Source organism: Podarcis raffonei, chromosome 16, assembly GCF_027172205.1.
Source record: "Podarcis raffonei isolate rPodRaf1 chromosome 16, rPodRaf1.pri, whole genome shotgun sequence".
Classification (NCBI taxonomy): Eukaryota; Metazoa; Chordata; class Lepidosauria; order Squamata; family Lacertidae; genus Podarcis; species Podarcis raffonei.
Window position 1 is genome coordinate 39498048 of NC_070617.1, and position 26581 is coordinate 39524628.

At 46.0% G+C, this 26581-nt stretch overlaps 1 protein-coding gene across 2 annotated transcripts; it reads left to right on the top strand.

Annotated features, from left to right (window-relative positions):
• Positions 1 to 291: 291 nt before the first annotated feature.
• On the top strand, positions 292 to 25110 carry P2RX7 (purinergic receptor P2X 7). Of its 2 annotated transcripts, XM_053368357.1 has the most exons (13): positions 294 to 1261; positions 6052 to 6184; positions 6930 to 7001; positions 8192 to 8264; positions 9757 to 9853; positions 10535 to 10615; positions 14092 to 14221; positions 14647 to 14783; positions 16346 to 16439; positions 18051 to 18116; positions 18227 to 18343; positions 19152 to 19250; positions 21067 to 25110. In XM_053368357.1, the coding sequence occupies exons 1-13, from the start codon at positions 1137 to 1139 to the stop codon at positions 21568 to 21570; spliced, it is 1728 nt and encodes a 575-aa protein (XP_053224332.1). In that variant the 5' UTR covers positions 294 to 1136; the 3' UTR covers positions 21571 to 25110. The 2 variants fall into 2 exon arrangements, with proteins under 2 accessions (XP_053224333.1, XP_053224332.1); XM_053368358.1 differs by lacking the exon at positions 6930 to 7001 and having other exon boundaries at positions 292 to 1261.
• The last annotated feature ends 1471 nt before the right edge of the window (positions 25111 to 26581 follow it).

A 26581-nucleotide genomic window follows, 5' to 3' on the forward strand; every position in this document is an offset into this window, starting at 1 on the left:
AACAAAAACAGAAATAACAAGGGAGAGTATTTCTTGCCTTAAAGGTAAAGGGACCCCTGACCATTAGGTCCAGTTGTGGCCGACTCTGGGGTTGCGGCACTCATCTTGCTTTACTGGCCGAAGGAGCTGGCGTACAGCTGGTGTACTGCCCGAAGGAGCCGGTCATGTGGCCAGCAGGACTAAGCCACTTCTGGCGAACCAGAGCAGCGCACGGAAACGCCATTTCCCTTCCCGCCGGAGCAGTACCTATTTATCTACTTGCACTTGATGTGCTTTTGAACTGCTAGGTTGGCAGGAATTTCCTGCCTCAGTGTGTAATTATTGCCTCTCAAGGTCCTGCCAGAGCCTTGTGCCTCCTTCCTAAAGCCCAGTGCCTTGCTTAGTTGGCTTTGGGAAGGTAGCGCGAGGAGGTGGGGGTCGTCCAGTTTGGGCCTCCACCCCCCAACAAGGCAGTATGCGGTTATATCAAAGTGCTCTTGCAGCCCACTTGGTATGGAAAGTTGGACTACCCTGCTCTAGCTCAAGTTCAGAACGGTTTGAATACGGAAATGAGAAAAATGCTGCTGCTATTGTTTTAAATAGCTTGACCGGAGGGAGAAAGGAAGGAAGGAAGGGTGAGGAGGAGAAAAGCTGTGTGTGGCTATAAACAGATCTGCCAACACTCCAGAAGTTGCAGAAGTCTTCTAATCTGCATTCATTTTGATTTGTTTGTGGTGAAGTTATACAATGATGTTTACCTGATTTGCTTGTGGGGTGTTTATTCATCTGTTAATAATTTGTCCGTCCCCCACTTTTCAGTGTGTTTCCCCATTAATTTCCTAACTGCAAAAAAGTGTTTGTGTCAAGTGCATTGGTTGCCCCAAGGCCACAGAGCATTTTAATCTATTTTAATTGTGCAAACCTACACTTGAATCCCTCCCACAAAATAGCAGTCTGGAGGTGATTGCGCAGCAGCTGAGTTATAGCTCATGTGACTATTTTGATTTATCTTAACTTGTTCCTTCCCTGCATGGCTTTCTTACTGTGTCTTTAAGTGGGGTGGTTTTGCTTTGTGAGTGTGTGTGTGGCCAGAAACACCAGCGGCAGTGCTGTCTGAGAGCGTGCAGTTTGTAAGAGGCTTTTTTTGTTCCTCCGCCATGGCTGGGTGCTGCAGCTTGAAGAATGTTTGTGAATATGAAACTAACAAGGTTGTGCGCATTCAGAGTGTCTACTACGGGAGCCTCAAGTGGGCCATCCATTCTGTCGTCTTCATGTATGTCTGGTAAGTGGAACAGGAAAAGTTCAGATACGGCAGCAGGGAAAACAAACAGGGAAAGTTGGAAGCCTTGGAAAGAGCTCTCCAGCGAAATCCATGGGATTTACATCTCTAGCTGTTGATAAGGAAGGCTGGGGTTGAATTGTGCAAATTGCTCTGTCTACTTGGATCAGTTAAACTACCGTATTTTTCACCCCATAGGGTGCACCGGCCCATAGGGCGCACCTAGTTTTTTTGGGGGGTGGAATAAAGAAAAAAATATATTTTCCCCCAGGCGCGGGGCTGGGGCGGGGGAAGCCCGAGCTTCCCCCGACCCCAGCCCCCAGAACAGGCCGCTATCCGCAAGCCTAGGGAGCCCGGTGTAACGTCGCGCCAGTCTCCCCAGGCTTGCGGAGAGCTGCCCGAAGCCCGGGGTGCGCTCCGCTGCGCGCCCCAGGCTTCGGGATGCAGGCAGCTCTCCACAAGCCGTGGGAGCCTGGCGGGAACTCCCGCGGGCTCCCAAGGCTTGCGGATAGCTTCCTGAAGCCTGGAGAGCGAGAGGGGTCGGTGCGCACCGATCCCTCTTGCTCTCCAGGCTTCAGCGAAAGCCTGCATTCGCCCCATAGGACGCACACACATTTCCCCTTCATTTTTGGAGGGGGAAAAGAGCGTCCTATAGGGCGAAAAATACAGTATATCCAAGAGTTGTTTAAGTAGTTCTATCTATTGTCTGAAAGTTAGTAAAGCTGGTAAAAATGTTAGTCACAGTTCATAAGATACTGCCTTAACAAAAGCATGTTAAATGTATAAATTTAATCAATATTAATTGTCAGTGATACCACATTCCCCACCCTGCACTCAAATCTCACCTGTGACTCCTTGTAGCTCTAAGCAGGCAACAGCGGTCACTATTCGTTTTAGATACAGATGCCGGTGCTTATGGTATGAGGGCTGAACTGTCACAGGAATGTGCAGGACAAGAGAAGCCTGTTGCTTATTTCAGTAAGAGCCTGAATACCGTAAAGAGAAACTTCTGCACTACTGGGAGAGAACTCCTGGCAGTTGTAAAGTTCATAGGACGTTTTCATTATTATCTGTATGGTAGGAAATTTGTGGTGAGGGCTGACCATTCTTCCTTACAATGGCTATTTTGGTTCAAAAACCTGGGGCCAGCTTTTGACTGGCTGGCTAAACCAGGTGAGGGTAGTCAATGAGTCTCAAACCCTTGGTGAATGAGGGACTTTGCCTGCATGCAAAGACAGGCTCCGGCGGATGGAGCAGATGCACGTGCCGTTTCTGCACATGCTGTAGAGGGAAGTGAGGGGCAGATGGGGCTCGTCCACCTGGGAAGGGAGCCCATCTAGGAGAAGGAAACTCCTAAGCCTCTGCTGCCTTGTGGGACATCTTCGGGAGATGAAAAGGCTCAGGAGTAAATGCTACACAAATCCAGAGTGTCAAGCTTTATTTTTTCCTTAACTGAGCCTTGTACATCTCCTTCCGGCAAGTCCTGCATCCAAGCTGGTGTCAGGTGTATTGCTCTGCTTTCCTTTGGACCACATGAACAAGGCTTGTCATCTGGGCAGCCCAGGACCTCCATACACACTGCGCAGGCTTGTGCCCCGGGAAGGTCACTTTGGTGCTGCTAACACAGTGGTTTAACTCTTCCCCTGGAGGCGCACTCCATTGTCTCTTCTCCATTGTCTCTTGAGACAGATGGATGTCAACAACAAGATACCGCATTATTTATACAGGGCTTTAAAGTGTTCAGAGCAGATCACATGTAATAATGTAATCTTTAGAACAACAACAACCTTATAAGATAGGCTGCTAATGCAATCTTAGGCTGTGTTAACAGATGTTTGATGTCTGGATCATGGGAAGTAATGACTCTGTTTCTGTTCTGCACTGATCAAGCTCCCGTCCTGGGTGCCACATTTTAGGAAGGACAATTGGAGCATGCAAATTGGAGCATGCCCAAAGGAGGTTTGGGGGTTCTGGAAATCCCCATAGTACAATGAACAGTTGAAAGACCTAAGTATGTTTAGCTCAAAGAGAAGATGAAGGAGAGACATGATAGCAATATTCAGAGGTCTGAAGGACTGTCATGTGGAACATGGAGCAGCTTTGCTCTCTGTTGCTCCAAAAGGAAAGAAAAAACAATTTGTGTAAATTGTTAGGGAATAAGATTTCAGCTAAAAAGGAGGTGTTTTTGAAGGTGAAGTCCCGCCAACAGCGGAATAAGACTGCCTGTGGTCTCCCCTTCACTTGATGGCAAAGGACAGGAGAAGGGTGAATGGCCATTTGTCAGGGATGCTTTTGTTGCCCCCTGCACAGCAGAACCTGCACTGAGCAGAGGGTTGGTCTAGTTGAACCCCCACTTTCCCAACTCTTATTACTACGGTACTTTCCTTTTATCGCAGACACGGGATGAATGGACTAAACTGGACTTGAGAGAGAACAATTTACCAGATCTTGAGACCCACCTGCCACTATCATATTACTTTAAGCAGGCATGGTCCCCCCTCCCCCAAATCATGAGAACTGTAGTTTATCAAGGGTGCTAAGAGTTCCCCTCAGAGCTACAGTTCCCAGAGTGGTGCTCAGTGGTACTGGGTTCCCAGGGAATTGTAAGTCTGTGAGTGGGTCAGTGCCCTTGACAAACTACACTTCCCAGTGTTCTTTGGGTGGGAGGAGCTGTTGTTGTTGTTGTTTAGTTGTTTAGTCGTGTCCGAGTCTTCGTGACCCCATGGACCAGAGAACGCCAGGCACCTCTGGCCTCCACTGCCTCCTGCAATTTGGTCAAACTCATACTGGTAACCTCGAAAACACTATCCAACCATCTCGTCCTCTGTCGCCCCCTTCTCCTTGTGCCCTCCATCTTTCCCAACATCAGGGTCTTCTCCAAGGAGACTTCTCTTCTCATGAGGTGGCCAAAGTCTTGGAGCCTCAGCTTCAGGATCTGTCCTTCCAGTGAGCACTCAGGGCTGATTTCCTTCAGAATGGAGAGGTTTGATCTTCTTGCAGTCCATGGGACTCTCAAGAGTCTCCTCCAGCACCATAATTCAAAAGCATCAATTCTTCGGCGATCAGCCTTCTTTATGGTCCAGCTCTCACTTCCATACATCACTACGGCAAGGCAGTGATCCATGAAGGGGTGGGAGGAGCTATGGCTGCTTAAATTAATATAACATTGCTTTAAATGTATAGTGCAGATGGGGCCACAGATTCAGGCAGGGACTGTCTGATCTTATAGCTCCATCTCGGACTTTAGGTCATATCCACACCATATATTCAAAGCACATGGCCTTCCCCCAATGAATCCTGGGGACTGTAGTTTGTTAAGGGTGCTGGAAATGTGCTTTAAATGTACAAGTAAACACATCGGATCAGCTTGCTGGTCTCTGCACAGCCTGATCCAATGCATGCTTATGCAGAAGTAAAATTCCACTGAGTTCACTGGGATTTGCTCCCTATTAAGTGTGCATAGGATTGCAGGTGAGAGTGCACAACTGCTGCAAGAGTAAGTCACACTGAAATCAGTGGCACTCATAAGTAACGTGTAGGACAACAGAAAAAACCTACTAAACTGGTCTTCTAAACCTGTGCTATTAGGATTTTATTTTTACAACAGAACTTAAGGGGAAGGACTTTATTGTTTATTTATCACTGAAGTAGAAAGCTTTGCATTTGCAACAACAGCTGGTATATAGTCTTACATAGTGACCTCTAAAACATTTTAATCAGTGAAACAGAACTGTAGTAACTGAGGTTAGGATCACACAGCCTTGGAAATAAAGACCCCAGGGGTGAGAATTTTTTCCTGCTTGCATTGAAAAGTACTGCATTAAACTGATCTGGACATATTAATGTAGATTTGCTTCTGAGCGTATAACTTGTGGCATTCTGAGTCCTAAGAGAAGAGCCTTCTTTCAGACAAGCACAGCTTTGTAAGTTTGGTGTGTGACCTTCTTTCCCACCCACGCATCTGATGAATGCCATGATGTACAACCAGCTACTCTTAAAGGGACACGCTCAATGTAGTAAATAGAGTGGTGGGTCTGTGTTGCTTTATGGCAAGAATAACAAATGGTGAAGCTGTGGCCCTCCAGATGTTGATGGACTGCAAATCCCATCAGTCCCAGACAGGGTGGCCAATGGCCTGAGGTGATGAGAGTTGGAGTCCAACATCTGGAGGGCCCACAGATCTGCCATGCCTGCCGTGTGTGTGTCGCAGGTAAGGGTTTTTTAAACGCACAAAACAGACAAAATGTTGTTGTTTAGTCGTTTAGTCTTCGTGACCCCCTGGACCAGAGCACACCAGGCCCTCCTGTCTTCCACTGCCTCCTGCAGTTTGGTCAAACTCATGCTGGTAGCTTCGAGAACACTGTCCAACCATCTCGTCCTCTGTCGTCCCCTTCTCCTTGTGCCCTTCATCTTTCCCAACATCAGGGTCTTTTCCAGGGAGTCTCTTCTTCTCATGAGGTGGCCAAAGTATTGGAGCCTCAGCTTCAGGATCTGTCCTTCCAGTATGTACATTATATTATAAAACTACCATTAAAAAAAAAGATGGACAGAATTCCTGTAACTTTGAAGCATTCATTGGCAGGTGAATTTTCATAATGGTACAAGAACTGAGAAATTGACTCATCCTTCTACTCGCCCATCTCTTTAGCGCACCTGGTCATCAAAATGGCACAATTTATTTCTAACCCTCTGTGGGCAGTATCTTGCTCTGGGTTTGCATAATACAGGCAGTGCTGCAGCAAGTGGGGCACGCAGGGACACCACCTCAAACCCTTTCCATTGTGTCTCTCCAGTGTTGTCCTTATTGCTGACAGACGCTATCAGAAGAAGGACTCCGTCATCAGCTCAGTGCACACAAAAGTGAAAGGGGTTTCTCAGACTGAAGCAAGGATCTGGGACACAGTGGAGTACACTCTCCCTATCCAGGTATGTCTCAACTCCTTGACCAGGGAGCAACCTGCTTTTCAGTGACCTGAGTGACTGCTTTTCGGCTTTGGGATATAAAGCAGAGGTTGGGCTCACCTTGAGTGTGCATTACCAACCCTGCCTGGAGATGCTGGGAATTGAACCTGGAACCTTTCTGAACACAAAGCAGGAGCTCTGTCACTAAGCTACAGCCGTTCTCCAAAGGATCACTGGGCTATGGCCCTTCAGCAACATGGGGGGGGGGCAAAGGTTCACCATACCTGGTATAGGGGAAAGACTGTAGGTCAGTCTCCCACATCTTCATGTAGGGCATAGAGTGATGCCCATTTGAAACCTTGGAGAGCCGCTGCCATTCAGCATAAGGCAGCAGTCTATGTTTCCTTAGACAGATGGCAGTTCAGCCTGTGCTTGGATACCTTCAGTGAAAAAACCCCTTCCATGTTCTGAGGCAGACATCTTCCACTGTCAGACAGTCTTCTCCCATCCCCAGTTCTGTTTTACTTTGTTGAACGTTCATCTAGAAAAAAGAGGATAACTCCATAGCTCTTGATCCTGATGGTTTATGATATTTTGCTTGGTCCCTAATAAATGTATTGCCTTCTTTAAAACTGTGTGGCTTGGGGGTTTGTGGCTTTTGATTCCCCCCCCCCCCCCGCCCCCATGGAACAATCTTTTGAAGAGATCCGCTTTTAACCCCCTTTGATCAGTTGTTCTTTCTCTTTTGCCTCCTTTTTTGTGTATGCAGGGAATAAATTCATTCTTTGTGCTAACCAATATCATCAAGACAGAGAACCAAGTCCAGGGACTTTGCCCTGAGGTAACTCAATTTTGTGAGTGATTTATCTGTGTGGAGAGGGAAATAAGCCATATTCTGTAACGGAAGGCTTTTTAATTAGTGTCTCATTGCTATGGTGATCCTACATCATCAGGTGCTGATTCATCTTTCCCATCACAACCTTGTTAGATTTCAGAGAAACAAAAAACCTGCAACAACTAGTCCAGAATATGTTCTTTGCATTCTCTGTTTAAGCTTGAATCTTTTTGGCAACTGGCAAGATACATTCAGGGCTGCATTTTGTTCTGCACATTTCGTAAGTTTTCTGTTCAGGCATGAAATCTGTTAACTGGTGTAGCAGGTTTCAGCAGCCCAAGGATCTCAGATTTCATTTTAGAAAAATGAAATGACATTCCTAGTCCTTATGACCAGGAAGATAGAAATACGCAGTTTCAAGTGATGTTGAGCAGGGCTTAATGGAACCTAGTGCTTTGGTATAGCTCTTTACCCCACAGCTGTTAGTCCCCAATCCTCAAGTCCTGCTCTTCTTTAATGATGGCATTATTTCTGTTGTTGTTGTTGTTATTTTCATCCTTCACCCTAAGGTCCCATGGTACGTTACAAAAAACAATATAGAAAACAGTTTAAAACAACCTACTATCAGGATAATAAGGTGTATTGTAAAAATATACACCTCAAGTGGTAGACAAAGGAAATAAATGCTTTCTCCAGGGAGGCTGTCCTGGTGTCTTTATTACATATCTTGAGGCACCAGGCAAAAACATTCCTCTTCTCCCAGGCCTTTGGCTAATTAAACTATCTAGGGCCTTTTAAACTGGGGGGTATTGTTTTTGTTTGTTACTGTGTTGTATATTTTTGTGTTTTTATATTGTAAACTGCCCTGTGATCCTCAGTTGAAGGGCGGTATAGAAATTTAATAAATAACACCAAAAAAGAGAAAAATGGCCTTGCTGAGAGTGAGACAGGCCAAAGTAGGACAGCGTACAGCCAAGCCTGGGAACTGTAGTTTGTCAAGGGTGCTTGGAATTGTAGCCTTGTGAGGGGTAAACTAAAGTTTCCATGATTTTTTGAAGGAAGCGATGTGTTTTAAACATACAGTGTGTTCACAGCCAGGGCTCTAGCTCCTGTTAGTGTGGTCTGAAATGAATATGCAACACTAGAAATTAAAACGCATATTGTATGTTTACTTTCCCCCCTTTCCTTTTGCTCAGTTTCCCCTTGCCAAAGCTGTTTGCTCTACCGACAAGAGCTGTATGAAAGGTCGTATGGACCCTCAGATTAATGGTACGTGAGTTTAATGTTTGTAATATGCTGCAGAAAAAAGTAAAAGAAAAGCTGGTTGCTTTTTAAATTTTCATTTAAATTTTCATTTTAGTTCAACAAATTTTATAGCCAACAATAATGAAACTTTACTGCAACAGCAGCTTAAACTTGAGGTGACTATGACTCCATACCTTATGATAAAATGTTCAGTTTACTTGTCACTTGATTAAGAAAGGCTAATTGGTTAAGTATACGGGGCTACCACATTTAATCGGTATAGCCACGCTGTGTAATGCGCCAAAAAGCAGATTAAAGGCACATAAATGATTTGTTCAAGACAGGGCATAGGATTAAGTGTGAGGTTGTGCAGGTTCTTTGCCATACATTTAGTGTGTAAATCACATTCAAAGGAGCTGCCACAAAGATTCCTTTAGGGCAGGGATTTTAAACTGGGGTACCTCACTGTTCCTGACAATGAGGTAAGACTGCCATTTCTTTACTGTGGTTAACAAACCTCACAGATTTATAATCAAAAGATCTGGAAACACTGGGAGTTATGTAACTTCACATGCATTTTTTAAAAGAATTTAAAAAGAATTCATTAGACATCCACTTGCCTTTAACACTTTATATCAGCCTTCCCTATGGAAATGGGAGATTTGTGAAAGCTACTTTACTGACAAAAGGGACGCAGGTGGTGCTGTGGATTAAACCAGAACCTAGGACTTGCCGATCAGAAGGTCAGCGGTTCGAATCCCCACGACGGGGTGAGCTCCCGTTGCTCGGTCCCTGCTCCTGCCAACCTAGCAGTTCGAAAGCACGTCAAAGTGCAAGTAGATCAATAGGTACCACTCCGGCGGGAAGGTAAACGGCGTTTCCGTGCACTGCTCTGGTTTGCCAGAAAGCGGCTTAGTCATGTTTGCCACATGACCTGGAAGCTGTACGCCGACTCTCTCGGCCAGTAAAGCGAGATGAGCACCGTAAACCCAGAGTCGTCTGCGACTGGACCTAACGGTCGGGGTCCTTTTACCTTTAGCTTTACTTTACTGACAATATCTGATGAACACCTGCCTGTCAATTATAACCCACTTTGGATCCAGTTTTGCCTACAACAGGATTGTAAACACACACACACACACACACACACACACACACACACACACAGATGACAGACAGACAGACAGATTTCTTACAAACCACATACCGTAAGCTTCAAATCCAGGCATTTCATGGGCTGTGTCAAAGTTCCTGTGGGTGGCAAAGAAGGCCAGAAAATAGCTTGTGACGTGTCCCAGAGATTGCCCTTGGTGTGGAGTTTGTGTGAGTAGTGGCTGCTTGCTATGACAGCTGGATTTGTATTGTGCTTTTCTGTGCCACAATAATTTCCTTACCTTAATTTGTGTCTGTGAAAACAAATCAGTTTAAAAGCTCTGGTATTTTTAGTGAAAACAAAAATCTCAACTAGCAGCAAGGTTATATTCCATAAATGAAAGCTGATTTCTGCTCTCTACAGGAATTCAGACCGGCAAATGTGTGAACTACAACACAACCATCAAAACATGTGAGGTCGCAGCTTGGTGCCCCGTGGAGTCAATTAAAAAGGCTCCGGAGTAAGACAGGTTTTTTCATAGCAGTCTGTGCACCCATTTACTGTGAGGAGGAGGAACCTCAGGCTGGGGCTGCCTGGCCCCTGGTACTCTTCCCAGGCCTCACAGGCTCTGGGTCACCCCCTGGTTGGCCTTGGTTCAAATGTGCAGGTTTCCCACCTGCAACAGGTGTGTCACCGTGAGAACAGGATGCTGGAGCAGGTGAGCCGTTGGCCTGATCCAGCAGCCTCTTATCTCTGATCATTCCTCTCGCTTGCTTAGGTGAGAGAGATGTGTGAATATGTGTAGAAACTCTCCTACCACATAAGGGTTAAATTTACATCCATTGCTTCACCTACTTTTGCTTCTTGCTCTGCTCACCACTGGCATATGGCCCCTGGAATGTTGCCCAGTAGGGAATGCGGCCCTCAGGTTAAACCTCCCCCCCTTTACTATATTCAGCATGTGCGCCCCTGACACTGTCTCATTCCTGCTGATACTGATGAAAGTCACTCAAATATATTTACAACTCTAGAAACGGCTAGGAATCCCATCCACAGATCCTGGGTCCCCCCACCCCCCTAATTCAGTTTCAAATGCATTGCAGCTTTCCAGCTAATACTGTCATTAAACTATATGATGATATTTAATAAATGGGACCTTATTTTTTGAGATCTTTCATCCTTGTCTGGGGTCTCATTTTAGGCCTGCCATTCTGAGAAGTGCTGAAAACTTCACTGTGCTGATAAAAAACAACATTCACTTCCCGAAATTTAATTATACGAAGTAAGTGCAGACATGTGTTTCAACTGCCCTCATTTCCCTGTTCCTGGTAAATTGCTTTTATTATTACTGCCTCTGGAGCAATGTTGGGGTGCCTGTTTAAAATTGTGCTTGTGTGACTTGCTGGAGCATTCTCAAGGGCCCACCTGCCCCCATCTTGTTTGCATGGTTTACGTGATGGAGCCGTGGGCTCATTCACACTGCTCCAGTTCTCCTGCTGAGCTCCTTCCCTAACCCAAGAAGAATCAGCAAACCACTAGCCTGCCCCAGCTTATTGTTGCTGCCAAACCAATATTTATGGTTTGTTTTGCTCCAAGCAAGGCACAGTGGCCAAGCAAAGAACAAAACCTGGTGTCATGCTTCCTTCGTCTGATTCTGAACAGGAGCAGGAGGCATTTGAGGAGGATGACTTGGATGGCTGGGGTGGGGAGAAAACGATACCACACAGCCCTGTTGATGATCCCTCCTCTCTGTGCTCAGACACACAACACAGCGGGAGTCCTGGGGGCTGCTCCTTCCCTGCGGGCAAAGGATAAGGAGGGCACTGGAGCACCACTTGGTCTGGCAAAGCAAGAGGATTCAGAGGGGAAGATGGGTCCAGCGTTGTTTCTCAGAGAGAGGCAGCACAGTTGTTATTTCAAGTAGCTGATCAGTTGCTGTCTTTGTTTGAAAACGTGGTGGGGAGGCAGGGAAACTCACTGAAGCAACTTTGCAGCTCCTGGGCTGTCGTGGAACCCTTACTGCTAATTTCAGACTCCTGGTCCTTGACTCTTGCTAATGAACTTATTGCTGTTACTCTTTTGCCTTGTCAGAGCGGCTGGACCAGGCTCTGCTCTTTATTAGCCACTGAGTTTGTATTGTGAGACCACTATAATAAAAACCCACTTCTTCACTTTCAAGCAAAGAAACCTGTTAACTGGTTTTGCGTGGGGGCCAGGACACTTGGCTTCAGATCATGGGTTGCTGGGAGCAAAACAAACCATGGATGCCGGCTTGGACATCATGCTAAGATAAAGCCCATGGTTTGCTGCTTGTGCCAGGAGAGTAGTTGGGCAATGTGCAGTAGCACCGTGTGCATGCATGGTAAGCTATTGCCTCTAAAAGTTACGTCCACCACTATCCTACTCCAGGCTAAACTGCACAATATGTTATCATGTTTTTGAAATTCACAAAAATTACTAGCCTGCAAACATTTTTTGCCAAATGGCCTGTGTTTCCATATAGGTTGCAAATGAGGAGAAATTATTTCAATTGCAGCCAGCATGAACGTGCAGGCTCCTGCCTCTTAGCAGACTAGTAAAACTTTTTGCAGGCTAGTAACTTTTGTGGGTTTATTCACAAAGATCATAGAATCATAGAATCATAGAGTTGGAAGAGACCACAAGGGCCATCGAGTCCAACCCCCTGCCAAGCAGGAAACACCATCAGAGCACTCCTGACATATGGTTGTCAAGCCTCTGCTTAAAGACCTCCAAAGCAGGAGACTCCACCACACTCCTTGGCAGCAAATTCCACTGTCGAACAGCTCTTACTGTCAGGAAGTTCTTCCTAATGTTTAGGTGGAATCTTCTTTCCTGCAGTTTGGATCCATTGCTCCGTGTCCGCTTCTCTGGAGCAGCAGAAAACAACCTTTCTCCCTCCTCTATGTGACATCCTTTTATATATTTGAACACGGCTATCATATCACCCCTTAACCTCCTCTTCTCCAGGCTAAACATGCCCAGCTCCCTTAGCCGTTCCTCATAAGGCATCATTTCCAGACCTTTGACCATTTTGGTTGCCCTCCTCTGGACACGTTCCAGTTTGTCAGTGTCCTTCTTGAACTGTGGTGCCCAGAACTGGACACAGTACTCCAGGTGAGGTCTGACCAGAGCAGAATACAGTGGCACTATTACTTCCCTTGATCTAGATGCTATACTCCTATTGATGCAGCCCAGAATTGCATTGGCTTTTTTAGCTGCCGTGTCACACTGTTGGCTCATGTCAAGTTTGTGGTCAACCAAGACTCCTAGATCCTTTTCACATGTACTGCTCTCAAGCCCAGGTGTCACCCATCTTGTATTTGTGCCTCTCATTTTTTTAGCCCAAGTGCAATACTTTACATTTCTCCCTGTTAAAGTTAATCTTGTTTGTTTTGGCCCAGTTCTCCAATCTGTCAAGGTCGTTTTGAAGTGTGATCCTGTCCTCTGGGGTGTTAGCCACCCCTCCCAGTTTGGTGTCATCTGCAAATTTGATCAGGATGCCCTTGAGTCCATCATCCAAGTCGTTGATAAAGATGTTGAATAAGACTGGGCCCAAGACAGATCCCTGTGGCACCCCACTAGTCACTCTTCTCCAGGATGAAGAGGAACCATTGATGAGCACCCTTTGGGTTCGGTCAGTCAGCCAGTTACAAATCCACTGAGTGGTAGCATAGTCAAGACCACATTTTACCAGCTTCTTTACAAGAATATCATGGGGCACCTTGTCGAATGCCTTGCTGAAATCAAGGTAGGCTACATCCACTGTGTTCCCTTCATCTACCAGGCTTGTAATTCTGTCAAAAAACGAGATCAGGTTAGTCTGACATGACTTATTTTTCAGAAATCCATGCTGACTATTGGTGATCACAGCATTCCTTTCTAGGTGCTCACAGACTGTTTGCTTAATGATCTGCTCCAGAATCTTCCCTGGTATTGATGTCAGGCTGACTGGGCGGTAATTATTTGGGTCCTCTCTTTTCCCCTTTTTGAAAATAGGGACAACATTTGCCCTCCTCCAGTCTACCGGCACTTCGCCTGTTCTCCAGGAATTCTCAAAGATGACTGCCAGTGGTTCTGAGATCACATCTGCCAGTTCTTTTAATACTCTTGGATGCAGTTCATCTGGCCCTGGAGACTTGAATACATCTAAACTAGCCAAGTATTCTTGTACTATCTCCTTAGTTATTCTGGGCTGTGTTTCCTCTGCTGAATCATTTGCTCCAAATTCTTCAGGTCGGGCATTGTTTTCTTTATCAGAGAAGACTGAGGCAAAGAAGGCATTGAGGAGTTCAGCCCTTTCTGTGTCCCCTGTTTGCATTTCACCATCTTCTCCTCTGAGTGACCCCACTGTTTCTTTGTTCTTCCTTTAGCTACGAACATGCCCATAAAAGCCTTTTTTGTTGCTTTTAACCTCTATAATAATAATTATAATAGTAATAATAATAATAATAATAATAATAATAATAATAATAATAATAATTTATTTGTACCCCGCCCATCTGGCTGGGCTTCCGTATTGACGTATTGTGTAGTTTTGGCCTCCAGTAGAGTTGTGGTACTATAGATACAATGGTACTATAAGAAAAGCATAATAAAACTGTTGTGATAGAAATTTTCCCCAGCTCTTTATAATGGTCTTATAAACACTGGGCGAAGTCAGCCCAGCTACCATAAACAATTCATTTTGTGTTGTCTGCAAAATTAAAACAACACTACGTTTCCTCCCATTCTCTGCAGAAGAAACATTTCACCGGATTTTAATATTTCCTGCACATACAACAAGAACACTGCTCCGCATTGTCCAATTTTCCGGCTGGGAGATATTCTCCGAGCATCAGGGGAGAACTTCTCAGAGGTGGCTGTTCAGGTCTGTGTCATCTGCTTTGGCTATAGGAGGCTTGTCTGCTCACTTGGCTGTGTGCAGCCTATACCTTTGAAACACATTCAAAGCAAATCCTTTCTCGCAAAGAATTCTGGGCACTCTAGTTTACCCACTTAGTTACCACTCCCAACAATCCTTAACAAGCTACAGTACCCAGAATCCTTTGAGGGAAAGGAAGTTCTTCATATGCACTTTAAAGTGCAAGCTGAATTATTTCTCCCTTCCTTTTGATAAACTTTCAGTCTGTGAAGAGACAGTTGGGAAGCCGATTGCCATAAGGACCAAATTTTTATTTCTATTTCAAGGTCTGATCTACTGCTCACTTTCACCAGCTTGGGAGCACAACGGTGCCTACCCCCGTTGATGATCAGCCCCGTGTTAAAAGTACTCATCTTACTCTCTCTCCCAAGGGTGGCATCGTGGGCATCGAAATTAACTGGGATTGCAACCTGGACAAGTGGCTTCACCGCTGCGAACCCAAATATGGTTTCCGGCGTCTGGATGACAAAAAAACAAATGAAGCCTTGTACCCTGGAAACAATTTTAGGTAATTTTTTTGTAATTTTAGGTAAAACATGCTTTTGAAGACTTTACTGTGTTGCAACCATCCCCAACCTGGTGCCCTCCAGGTGTTCTGGACTAAAAATCTCAGCAGTCCCAGCCAGCAGCTGGGTGCAGAATTTAGCATCTTGAACACTTTACTTGTTTACCCTCCTCCCCCATATTTCTAGTTTCTAGGTCTCATGGCTGCAAAGGTTTGAAACAGCACAGGTGATGCCAGAGAGGGGCTGAAATGGGCTCTCCCCATGCCACAACAAGATAGGGCTTCAGTTTCCTACATTGTTTTTTGTTTTCCCAAGACTAGCAGCAGAGAAACCTATCCCAAACAAGGCAAATTTGCTTGACTTGCATGCATTTTTAAAACATTGATTTCCCCTCCCTCTTATAATGTGCATTTTGAAATGGGCTTATTTGGGGATTTCAACTATTTGGAAATTCTGAAGAACCAAAGGCCTTTCACACCAAAGTCATCTGCCGCCTACCGCAGTCATGCTGATAAAGCACACAGGATGTCTCTCCGCCTCATGACAGTCCCTTTGCTGACTGCTGCTACACTGCCCCACTTCCCCTTTTACTCCCAGTTTGGTGCTAGAGAGTGAAGCCAATCCTGGCCTGCACTGTAGGCTGAGGGAGGGGGGATCACTGGGAGGCTGCACCCCAGATTCCCAGGAAGAACAGGACAGCAAGGGGGAAACCAGTGTGGTTCCATCGGCCATAGAAGGAGCAGCTACAGGGATTTTTGCTTAAAACTTTCTTTTAAACTTTCTTCTGACTGCCAGTTTTCACTGGACCAGAGAGCTGGAAAGAAGTGTGCTCTTGTCCCATCCATAACTTGAGAATGAGGGCTGCTGGAGTGGGTGGTAGGTGTGTCCTCATATGACAGTCTATTGCAGCTTTCCCACGCCTGATGCTCTCTAGGGCAAAATGGCTCGCCTTGAGGGGAGTTTTACCAGGTCAGGGAAGGTTGGTCTTTAGGCAATTTATATATCCTGCTTACAAAATGGGTGATTTTGTGGGTCTTGCACAGGATATTCCCATGACAATTTGCACCCCATGTTTCCATGACATTCTAAATCCACACATCAGAATGGGCTCCTTGCTTTGGGGACAGGAGGTTTCCCATGGGGAATCCAAAATAACTTTGCCAGAAGCATCAACAGAAGCTTAGCTCTGTGCTTCCCAGTAAAGCATGCCTGAGCCAGTGACTGGAGAGCCCACAACGGAAAATCAAAGTTCATTTATGCTGTGAGGAGAAAAGCAGCTAGTACGAGGCAGGCTGGTAATCCGATGACTCACCAGAGTGTGCTGTACTGTTGCCTAACAGAGTACGGAAAGCCAAATTGCAATGGCCTTTGTGTTCTTTGCAGAGAAAGGATTTGGGGTTCTGGGGTCTGATAATGAGTGTGATGGGGGTTGCAAGTTCCACACAGGTGTGTTGTGTGAGGAAGGAAGCCATCTTCCAGTGATCTTTGGAGTCCAGGCCAATGCTCACATCATCTAAACTGCTCTTACAATACCTTGTCCAACTGTGTTGTTTGGTCCTTGCAGATTTGCAAAGTATTACAAGCAGGCTGGTGGGAAGGAGGAGAGAACCCTGATCAAAGCCTATGGCATTCGCTTCGACATCCTCGTGTTTGGCATGGTAAAAGGAAACTCATCCTGACTTCCTGTTGTTGGTTTTTGATCATGTCAGAGAAATGGGAATTTGAAGGCCAGATTATGCATGACATCACTGGCAATTGCATCATTTTAAAATTATTATTTGTATGCAGTGCTTTTTTTCCTAAAAAAAAATGTGTAGGGGTACTCTCATTTTGACTCAAGAAAACCACCATTTTATAGTTCAAATCAGGAAAAATAAATACAGTCATACCTCGGGTTACAGACGCTTCAGGTTGCATGTTTTTGGGTTGCGCACCGCGCCGAACCCAGAAGTACCGGAACGGGTCACTTCTGGGTTTCGGCGCTCACGCATGCGCAAAGCACTGTATCGCGCTTTGCGCAGAAGCGCTGAATCGCGACCCGCGCATGCGCAGATGCAGCGCTGCGGGTTGCAAACATGCCTCTTGCACGGATCACGTTCGCAACCCAAGCGTCCACTGTACAGTAAATGGACAAACGTACAAAGATTCACAAAATGTTTAGGGGTATGGGTACTCCTGCGTCCCCCCCCCCAGAAAAAAGCACTGTTTGTATGTGAATAGCAGGCAGTGGAAGCCTGATCTGGACCAGCGTTGTGGCAGTGTGGGGAGGGGGCTTAACTTTTTGCCATCTGTGTCTATTTTCACGGGAAGGAAAGCTAGTAGGACTTTGTGTTAGGAAGCAGTTTATCCACCATTTGGGTTTCCTTTGGTATGTATTAAATTTTAAAAATTTGGGGTGGGGGATTTGAGGGTCCTCCTAACATGGATATAAAATCTGAAGAGCTGCTCATTTTTCTTGCCACAGCAGCAGAATTGTCAGTTCCTCAAAAGGGGAAAACACAAACTGATCTTGAGGTTGTTGTATGCTGCAATAATGTGTGGAACATTATTACTCTGGGAAAAGATCATGCTCAAAACATGCTCTTTGGCAAAACTTTTGTCACCTTTATAAACCATTCTGACATGGAGTATTCTCCACCATTGCATCCTCTTCAGGTATGGGCTTCATGCTGTGTGGATGCTGCTGGTTCTGTTGTCAGCGATGGCTGTCTCCTTTCTGCTTGCAGGCATGTGGATGGAATCAGTTCCCTGTAAGGGACAGAAGACACCAAATTCATAGATACTTTTATGTATTCTGAATATGCAGCATGTTCAAGAACTTCACATCTTGAATTTTTCTCTGTGTATGTTTGTTTGTGTACCATTTTATTGTTGCATATAAAAAAACATTTATTTTAAAAAAGCAAAAGAATTGGCAGAAGTGGGCTAGATGGACCTGAGGAAACAGTTTCATGTGCTCATATTTGACACTTTGGATGCCACTGTTTTTTTATTATTTTATTCATCTTACTTGATTTTTTACCAGTTTAATTTCTAACTTGAAATAGAGTGTAGCTTGTTTGTATTTTGCAGTTTTGTGCCCTGGTTCAGTGCTCTCTCCTCATCCTTTTTCTAGAAGCAGGCCTGAATCAATCTATGAAACAGACGCTGAGGCTTCCCCATTCTCAGAGAAAAGGGGTGAAAATCAATTACTGTCTTTTAGAAAACAACAACAATAATCTCTTTTGTTCTCTGTTTCCTTGTCTTCCAACCCTGACTCCCCACCAAAGGCTGGGCGGTTTGATTTCTTTGAGCTCCTGGTATATATTGGTTCCGCACTCTCCTATTTTGGCCTGGTAAGAGACTGTTTTATATCTCTTGTCATTTGGGTGGTGGATGATTTCAGCACAACTTGCTTCAATTAAGAAAACTGAATCAGCATTCTCTTGGATTTTCTTCTTCATAGGCACAGTTTGTAGTTGATTTTCTCATTACTTCATATTCATGCCGTTGCTTCAAGTACAACCCAGTGAAAGAATATTACATCAAGAAAAAGTGTGAGATGGTGCCAGGACCAAGATGGGTAAGAAATGCAATTAATTGCAACCTTCCTGAAGCCACTTATGGATATAGCTAGGGAATTCACCTTACTGCAAGAAAAGAAATGCTGGATTTGGACATCACACTAAACTGTGGTTTAGTGAGATATGAGTGTGCCTAGTCTCCCCTTGTGCTACTCTCTTCACCTCCGACACAGCTGGGAGGGGGAGTTTTTTGAGGTTTCACTTCTGCTTTTGGTTAACCACCAGACTTGGAACTGTAACTACCATAAACTATAGTTAGTTTAAAATAGCCATTCTCTGAAACCAAGAACTGAAGTTGGCTTGTTTGAAACCAGTCGTAGTTAAGGTAATCCGCAGAATCTAGTTTTCTGTGTGTTGTTGACTAGCCAAGTAAATGACTGCAGTTAGATGGCCAAACAAAGCATGGTTAAGGAAGGGGGCTGGTTCACGTTTAGTTCCAAGCCATAGTTAAAACCAACCAAGGTTCAGAAGCTAGCAACAAAGCCTGAATTCTGATCGTGGTTATTGACAGTAAATATACCATAGTTTTGGTTTTGACTGCCAAACAAACCATGGCCAATCCAACAATAAACTATGGATAAGTATTAAGTGTGAACAGGACACTGAGTAACAGCTGCACACTTACTGCTTAGTTGTAAAATGATAATTTGGAAAGTTCCAAACAAGCTATAGTGGTAAGTGTAAGATTCAAACAAATTGCTGCCTGTCCTCATCTTCTATCTTCTATTATTAATACATCTGAAATAACAAGTTCATTCAGTGAAACACTTGAGTTGATAAAATGTCTTTGTTTATTTTGTTGGGCAGACTCTACTTTATGTGACTTTTGTTGATGAGCCACACATCTTTATGATTGACAAATTTTTGAGGACGAGCCTACAGAAAGTTAAAGGCGAGGTTATTCACGTGAGTTGGGGGCTTCCTTTTTATATGTGTGTACCTGTTTGCCTGTGCCTACATACAGATTTGTGAACAGGTGAAGTGTTTTCAGAGGCTTGAAGAGGATGGGGTGGGCTAGCCTATGCCAACCTGGTGCCCTCCAGATGCTTCACACAACAACTCCCATCAGTCAGTCCCTTGCTGGTTGGGGCTGATCGAAGCTATACTTGAAAACATCTGGAGAGCACCAGCTTGGGGAAGACTGCGCTAAACCATAGCTTAGTATTAGGAAAACAAGCCTTGAACTTGTACATGCTTTCCTTCTCTAGTGTGCCTGTGAGGGGGAGACAGAAACCTCCCACTTTAGATTATTCTTTGTTTTAAACAGCTGTACAGAAATACATTTTTGTGTGTGTGAGTGTATAAACACACACTCTCTCTTTCACTCACTCTCTTAATTCCTGTATATAACCAATGCATAAAAACAAAGCATCATAGTCAAACAATATTGGTTACATGAGCAATCAAGAAAAACAAAGGAATTATATACACCAAGTATGTTAACTCAATCCTTCCATTGTTTCCAGAATCTATATGGTTGAATATTCCTGAGTACACATCACAAAACTGCTCCATTTTTCAATTAAAAAAAAATCTTCACATGTTCTTACTATGTTTATTAATTTAACATGAGTCATTTACTATATACACTAATCTTCCAAAGTTGGAATCACTTCTATTTTAGATTAATTCCCATTTTCCTTGTTGCCTAAACATAGACAAGCTGTCATTAATGTTGACTATGGTTAGTTGAAAGAAGCCAACCTCAAACCACCGTTTATGAAACTGGTCTGTTTCAACTAACTGCAGTTATGGTTAACCACAGTTTAGGATTTGGGTGATACATTAAACAGGGTGCACAAACCTGAGGCTCACTGGCTCATTCTGATATGCCAAAACAATGGTTTAGTGGTATGTTCCAACTCAACCAGTATGGTAGAACCTTCAGCGCCCTGGATCACATGTCACATTAAGCAGAACTGTGGCTAAGCATGAATGAACAGGTGTGCAAAGAGGAAAAAATTCTGGTCACTTTACACCTCTGGCAGCAAGACCAGGGGAAGACTGAAGCAACCACAATTCAGGCACTCATTTATTCATGCTTAACCATGGTTTGGCTTAACATTACGTGCTAACTGGGCCGTTGCCTGTGATGCACCTGTTTGATCAGAGACTGGAGCAGGACTGAGGAAATAAATGTGTGTAACTTTGGCAATGGCTTTATCCTACAGCTTTCAATGTCTGATGTCCTGAGAACATAATGATAGCCCTGCTGGATCAGGCCAAAGCCCACCTAGTCCAGCCTGCGGTCCTCACAGCACTCCACCAGGTGCCTCTGTAGGAGACACCTGCAAAAAACACAACCAGGGGTTTGGAATATCTTCCCTGGGGAGAAAGGTTAAATGTGTGTTCATGTGTGTGTGCGTTCTTAGAGCCCCTCTTAGTGACACTGGCAAAATTAAAGAGCTGCTGTCTAGCATGGCTAAGCCTGTTATGTTCAATACAGCTAAGTTTGCGATAAGAGCTTTCCAATACAGCAATGCAGGAGTCTTTTGCCCAAAGTGGGATTCAAACTCACGACCTTGAGAGTCTCATGCTCCACCTACTCCACATATATGTTCAGAGACATGTATGTATTATATATGCTTTATTACATGTTGCTTTACTATACTTTTCTTAATAACTTTTTTTGCATGCTAAAATCCATTGGCTTACTCTTTTTCTTTTTGTGTGTGTCTATAATCTGTATTTGGTTGACCAATAAATTTTGATTTGATTGCAGAGAAATACTGGTGATTTTATGCGTGCTGCCAAACTCCAGCTGCAACATCCGGATGAAGTTGTGTCTCTTCTTGGGGACTCTGAAGAGGTGCATCCCCTCCAGAGCCAAGGGGGACCTGCTTCTTCGTCGTCTTCTTCCTCCTGTGAGCGTCCTGCCTGGTGCTGCTGTGGGAAATGTCGTCCAGCCAAGGGCTACTGGGAGCAGCTCTGTTGCCGAAGGAAAAATGGGGCCTGCATCACAACTTCTGATCTGTTTGAGCGCCTGGTCCTTTCCCGGCCGATGCTGAAGTTTGTCCTCCTCTACAAAGAGCCCTTGTTGGACCTGAATGGGGAGGCATCTGACAGGAAGTTTCGGCACTGCGCTTACAAGCAATACATTCACTGGCGCTTTGGGGAGGAGGACCTGGAAGAAAGGGCTCTGATCCCCAACTGCTGCAGGTGGAAAATCCGGGATGCTTTTCCCAGCGAGAACGGTCAATATGCTGGCTTTGTGAAGAAGGCCTAGAGGACCACGGAGACTCTGCACTGTGGCTTTGGGGACAGAACAGATTCAGAGGGCGAGGCAGTGCCCCCTTTTGCAACCCCCCAAACCCCACCTCTTCAACAATCCTGCCATTCTGTGCTTCTCATTCCAATTAATCAAAGTCAGCACTTGCAGAGCAGTGATTAGAGTGATGGATGAGTTCAAATCCCCAACCAGCCACGAAGTTCACACTGGATGACTTTGAGCCAGTCACCCTCTCTCAGTCTAATTTACCCCGCAGGGTTCTTGGGAGGATAAAATGGTTGGGGAAGGAAGAATCACATATTCTGCAGCCCTGAATTCTTTGGACAAAGAGTGAGCTATAAATGCAATAAGCAAACGGGTTTGCTCCATATTTCTTCCTGGTTGACCCTTGAACTGAAAAGCCATTTGGCTTCTTCTCCTCCTCCTCCTGGTAGCCTCTGCCAAAAGAGAGAAGATGATGCTGATGAAAGCGGGACACAGGTGAGAATAAAGCAGATTTTGGGAACCACAGGTCAAGCAAGGTGTCCGTCTCAGCCTCCCTAAATCTATTTTTTGAGAGCAAAACGAGATGTGACTTTGACACAGCCTCCCCCAACCTGGTGCCCCCCAAATGTTTCGGACCACAAACCTCTTCTGGTTAGGGAGAATTGGAACTTCCTGGGGTCGCAATAGGGGAAGGTGGCTGTAATGACACAATAAGCAGCCACAACTGGGTTTTTGAAAACAAAATACCAGGCGCAGGACCACATTGCAGAGGAAAAGGAGTTTTAGTCTTCCCACCCAGACAAAAATTCCCACCCTGTGTGCTGCTGTTATCCCTAGCTTTTTGTGTTGGCAGAGGCTAACTGCCATGCTGGGGGGGGTGGCTGATTCTCATTGGGATCTCAGCTGAGGAGAGTTAAACTTCTCCTTCCTGTGTGTCGCTCTTAGGGATGCCGGTGTGTCTACCACTAAGTACCTCCTATGGCGTCCTCAAAAGGTCTCACAAAATATCTCCTAAGAAATGCACAAGAGGCTGTTCAGGACCTGTTTGTGCTGGTTGGGCTATCCTTGAGCTCATCCACACTTCTCCTTGTCCTGTGCCTAGAAAGCATGGGGTCCAGGAGGTTTTCCACTTGTCCAAGCGATTTTTCGTTTGTGCTGCTGCTTTCCCTCTAGTGGGGCAGGAGAGCTGAAAATGATGCCAATATATTTCACATCTGGCAACCAATGTGCCCCTTGGGTTTCAGATAATACATGAGTAGATGAGTCTAAAAAGCCCGGGACACAAATTTTCACAGCTCTCTAGTGGCTATAGTGACTCATTTACCAGATGTAATGTACCATTATAGTTTTTTAGGGGAGGGGACCCCCTAAACCCTAGAAATTAGTAAATGCTAGGATTTTGATTATTTGAAATGTGAAGGGAAAAATACGAGCTGCAGAGGTATCCCTGGGCTGGCTTATGCAGACCAGCCTGGCTGGGTTAGTGAAAAGCAAATCTCTTAATATGACAAAAGGTGTTGATGGGGAGGGAATCCTTTGGCCTGGGGAGTCAGATGTTACCCAGGTGGTGGGATGTGTGTATTTGAGGTGGCAGGAAAAGAGTTTTTTACTAAGGTTTTCCGGGAGGAAGAAAGGAGGGTTGAAAAGGTCCATCTTGGGCAGGTTGGCTGAAGGCTGGCTGGGAGAGATCCCTTGGACTCCATGGCTGCACTGCTGTGAGGTACAAGGCACTCTTGAGATGATCGTGCTGTAAGCTCTGGACTCCCTCCATGTAGACTGAGGTGTAAATAGGTGAAGATACCATATTTCTTAAAGATACGAAAGTCTATGCCAGGGCTTGGCAATTTTTTTAGCCATGGGATAGTCCACTGTCCCTCAGACCTTGTGGTGGGCTGGACAAGTGGCACTGGGGGGAGGGAGCTGGAAGAAGAGGCGAGGGGGGCAAGTAGTCCTCCTCCCCTGCCGCTGCACTTGCCTTCCCTGGGGCTGCTGCCACCATCGCTGCTGCCGCTGCTGCTTCTCATGGGTAGGCAGAACAAGCTCATCCGCTCCGCTCTCTGGCCCACAGGAGCAGCAGGGTGGCGGCATCAGAGGGAAGATGAACGGCGCAAAAGGGCTGGCTCTGGAGAGGGGCTGCTCAGCCCAGCCCCTTTCCTCCTCTGGGCAGGGCAGGAAGAAGCCGGGAGGGAGGGAGGGAGGGAGGAGGCTCCACCGTGGTGTGTGTGAGGGAGGAGGGGGGATGGAATGGTGCGGGGGGGGGGAATGGCACAGAATTCCCACACCAATCCACGGACAGTCCACAGGCTGGATCCTGAAGGCAATTTGGCCTGATCTGGCCCGTGGGCCTTAGCTTGCCAACCCCTGGTCTATGCCGTGTCACAATTCTCCTAAGGACCATAGACCCTGGGCAAGTGCCTGGAACCCCATGGGCTCTTGCCACTGCTCAGCAGAGAGACGGGCAGGCACACAACTTTTGTAACAGTATTTAGCATTAACTAAATATATACTTAATTCTGACCAGACTAAGCTTCCCAGGAGAGCTTTTTAGGCTTGTGTACTCTTGTACTATCTGGAACCAAAGAGGCGCATTGATTGCCAGATGTGATTGCCCCCCAGCTCTCCTACCCCGCCACTGGGAAAAGCCATTGTTTACCACTGAATCGGACAGAGCAAGCATCACACTGCAGAAAAACCAGCTGATGTTGGGTTTTCCTGGGGGAAAGCAGCAGGACAAGCAGAAGTATGGATGAACCCCTACACTGATCCCCACCCCTTCAAGATGCCTACATTTCATTGAATGCCATGATTGGGGACCTGCTCTCCCTGTTATGTTCTGAATAGAGAATTGCAAAGAGCTGCTCTCTCTGAGGAAGTGCTGCAGTGACTGGTTGCAGGTGCCTCTTTTTGTCCATTCATGGAAGAGATAACACTCACAGCATTTTGTGGTTTTGTGTCTCTTGCTGCTGTGTTGGAAATGGCAGCCATTTTGTCTTATGCCAAGCTCCCACAACAGCCACTTTCTGCCTGGTGCCCAGGGCACTTTCTCAAAATTCCAAATGGGTCCTGAAAGGTGTTGGCCCTGCCTGACAAAAGCCAACGAGGGGAGTTGAATTGGTGTTTACCGTATTTTTTGCCCTATAGGACGCACTTTCCCCCCTCCAAAAATGAAGGGGAAATCTGTGTGCGTCCTATGGGGCAAATACAGGCTTTCGCTGAAGCTTGGAGAGCGAGAGGGGTCGGTGCGCACCGACCCCTCTCGCTCTCCAGGCTTCAGGAAGCTATCAGCAAGCCTGGGGAGCCTGCGGGAGTTCCCGCAGGGCTCCCCAGGCTGCGGATGTCTGCCCGGCGTGCAGGGTGCTTTGCTTCAGGGCTGTGGATACTTTCCTACTTTCCCTAGGCTGCAGATAGCAGCCTGCTACATGGAGCGCGGGGCGCGCTGAAGCAGAGCGCCCCGCGCTTCGGGCAGACATCAGCCAGCCCCACAAGCTCAGGGGACAGCGGGGAGGCGCAGCGCCGCCATACTGCTGTTCCCTGACCTGGTTTGGTTTCCCCGACCTGGTTTTGGGGGGGAAATAAAGGGAAAAAATTTTCCCTTTATTCCCCCCCCAAAAAACTAGGTGCGTCCTATGGGACGAAAAATACGGTAATTTTAAATCAGACCTTGTTGCTGCGTGTGCCATTAAAACACAACCTTCTTTGGTCCTCAGAATTTTCAATGCACGCCTGGAATAGGGGATCCAGATCTTCCCGGCAGACTTAAGCAGTCAGTACACTGTGGGTTAAACCACAGAGCCTAGGACTTGCCGATCAGAAGGTTGGCAGTTCGAATCCCCGCGACAGGCTGAGCTCCCGTTGCTCGGTCCCTGCTCCTGCCAACCTAGCAGTTCGAAAGCACGTCAAAGTGCAAGTAGATAAATAGGTACTGCTCCGGCGGGACGGTAAATGGCGTTTCCGTGCGCTGCTCTGGTTCGCCAGAAAAGTCATGCTGGCCACATGACCCGGAAGCTGTACGCCGGCTCCCTCAACCCCAGAGTCGGTCATGACTGGACCTAATGGCCAGGGGCCCATTTACCATTATTACCGAAAGGAAAGACCAGATTAACTCTCTCTTTCTCAAAACACAGCAAAGGCTCATGTATGAGAGATGAGAGCTTTGCTGATTTCCACTGGGAAGTCCTCTGTTTCTGGTTTTGAAGCTGTTTGTTTCTTTCCAGTACAGTGGAACCTCGTGTTACGTACCATCCTCCTTTGGCTTCCGAGCTCCGCTAACCTGGAAGTAGACGCTTCTGGTTGCAACCTTTGCCCTGGGATGCGAGTGGAAGTCACGCAGCAGGAGGCGCCATTAGCAGTTTCCTGTTACAAATGGACCTCCGGAATGGATTAAGTACGTGACAGGAGGTGCCACTGTAATTTCTCAGGAATGAGGAGAGGAGACTTCAGGAGTATCAGATACCAGCCTCATTATTTCTGCGTTTCTGGGGGTTAGAGCAGAGAGACCTAACAAACAAACAAACAAACTTGTGTATATACTGGTAATTAAAACTGGGTGTCCAGAGGACTTTGTCCCATGCTATTTCCAGGGACTATCATATACTGTAATGCATATGCAACTGACTGAAGTATATTTTGCCGAAGCATTTTCTACGGTGGAGGGTGTGCAAAGCAAGGCTTTTCCCTCACAGCAGGAGTGGTAGAGAAGCTGCAGCCCTCCAAACCTTTCTGGGCTTCCAGTGGCCCTATTTGGCCCTGTGGGCTGAGGCTGGTTGGAGCCACGAGGCCCACAAGTTTCCCACTCCTGCTGTGAAGCAAAACCTGCCCCTGCCATTTTCTCGAGCTGCGGACACAGGCTTGATGACATGTACAAAAAAATAGTCTCCAAGAACATTTTACTTATCAGCTCGCCTCTACATATTTATGTTAGTCCTTCAAGTCACTGAAATGTAACAAAAACCAGGAACTTGGCCTTCGCCCAGTTTGCAAAGCATTCCTGTGTGCTCAGCAGGGTGCCCTTTTGCCTCATAGG

What these genes read in the sequence shown, in the direction of transcription:
- P2RX7 (XM_053368357.1), top strand. Translation starts at nt 1,137, where the DNA reads ATGGCTGGGTGCTGCAGCTTGAAGAATGTTTGTGAATATGAAACTAAC. An exon ending in TCTCAGAGGTGGCTGTTCAG is followed by an intron (nt 14,222 to 14,646) that starts GTCTGTGTCATC and finishes CTCTCTCCCAAG; the next exon opens with GGTGGCATCGTGGGCATCGA. An exon ending in TGGTGCCAGGACCAAGATGG is followed by an intron (nt 18,344 to 19,151) that starts GTAAGAAATGCA and finishes TTTGTTGGGCAG; the next exon opens with ACTCTACTTTATGTGACTTT.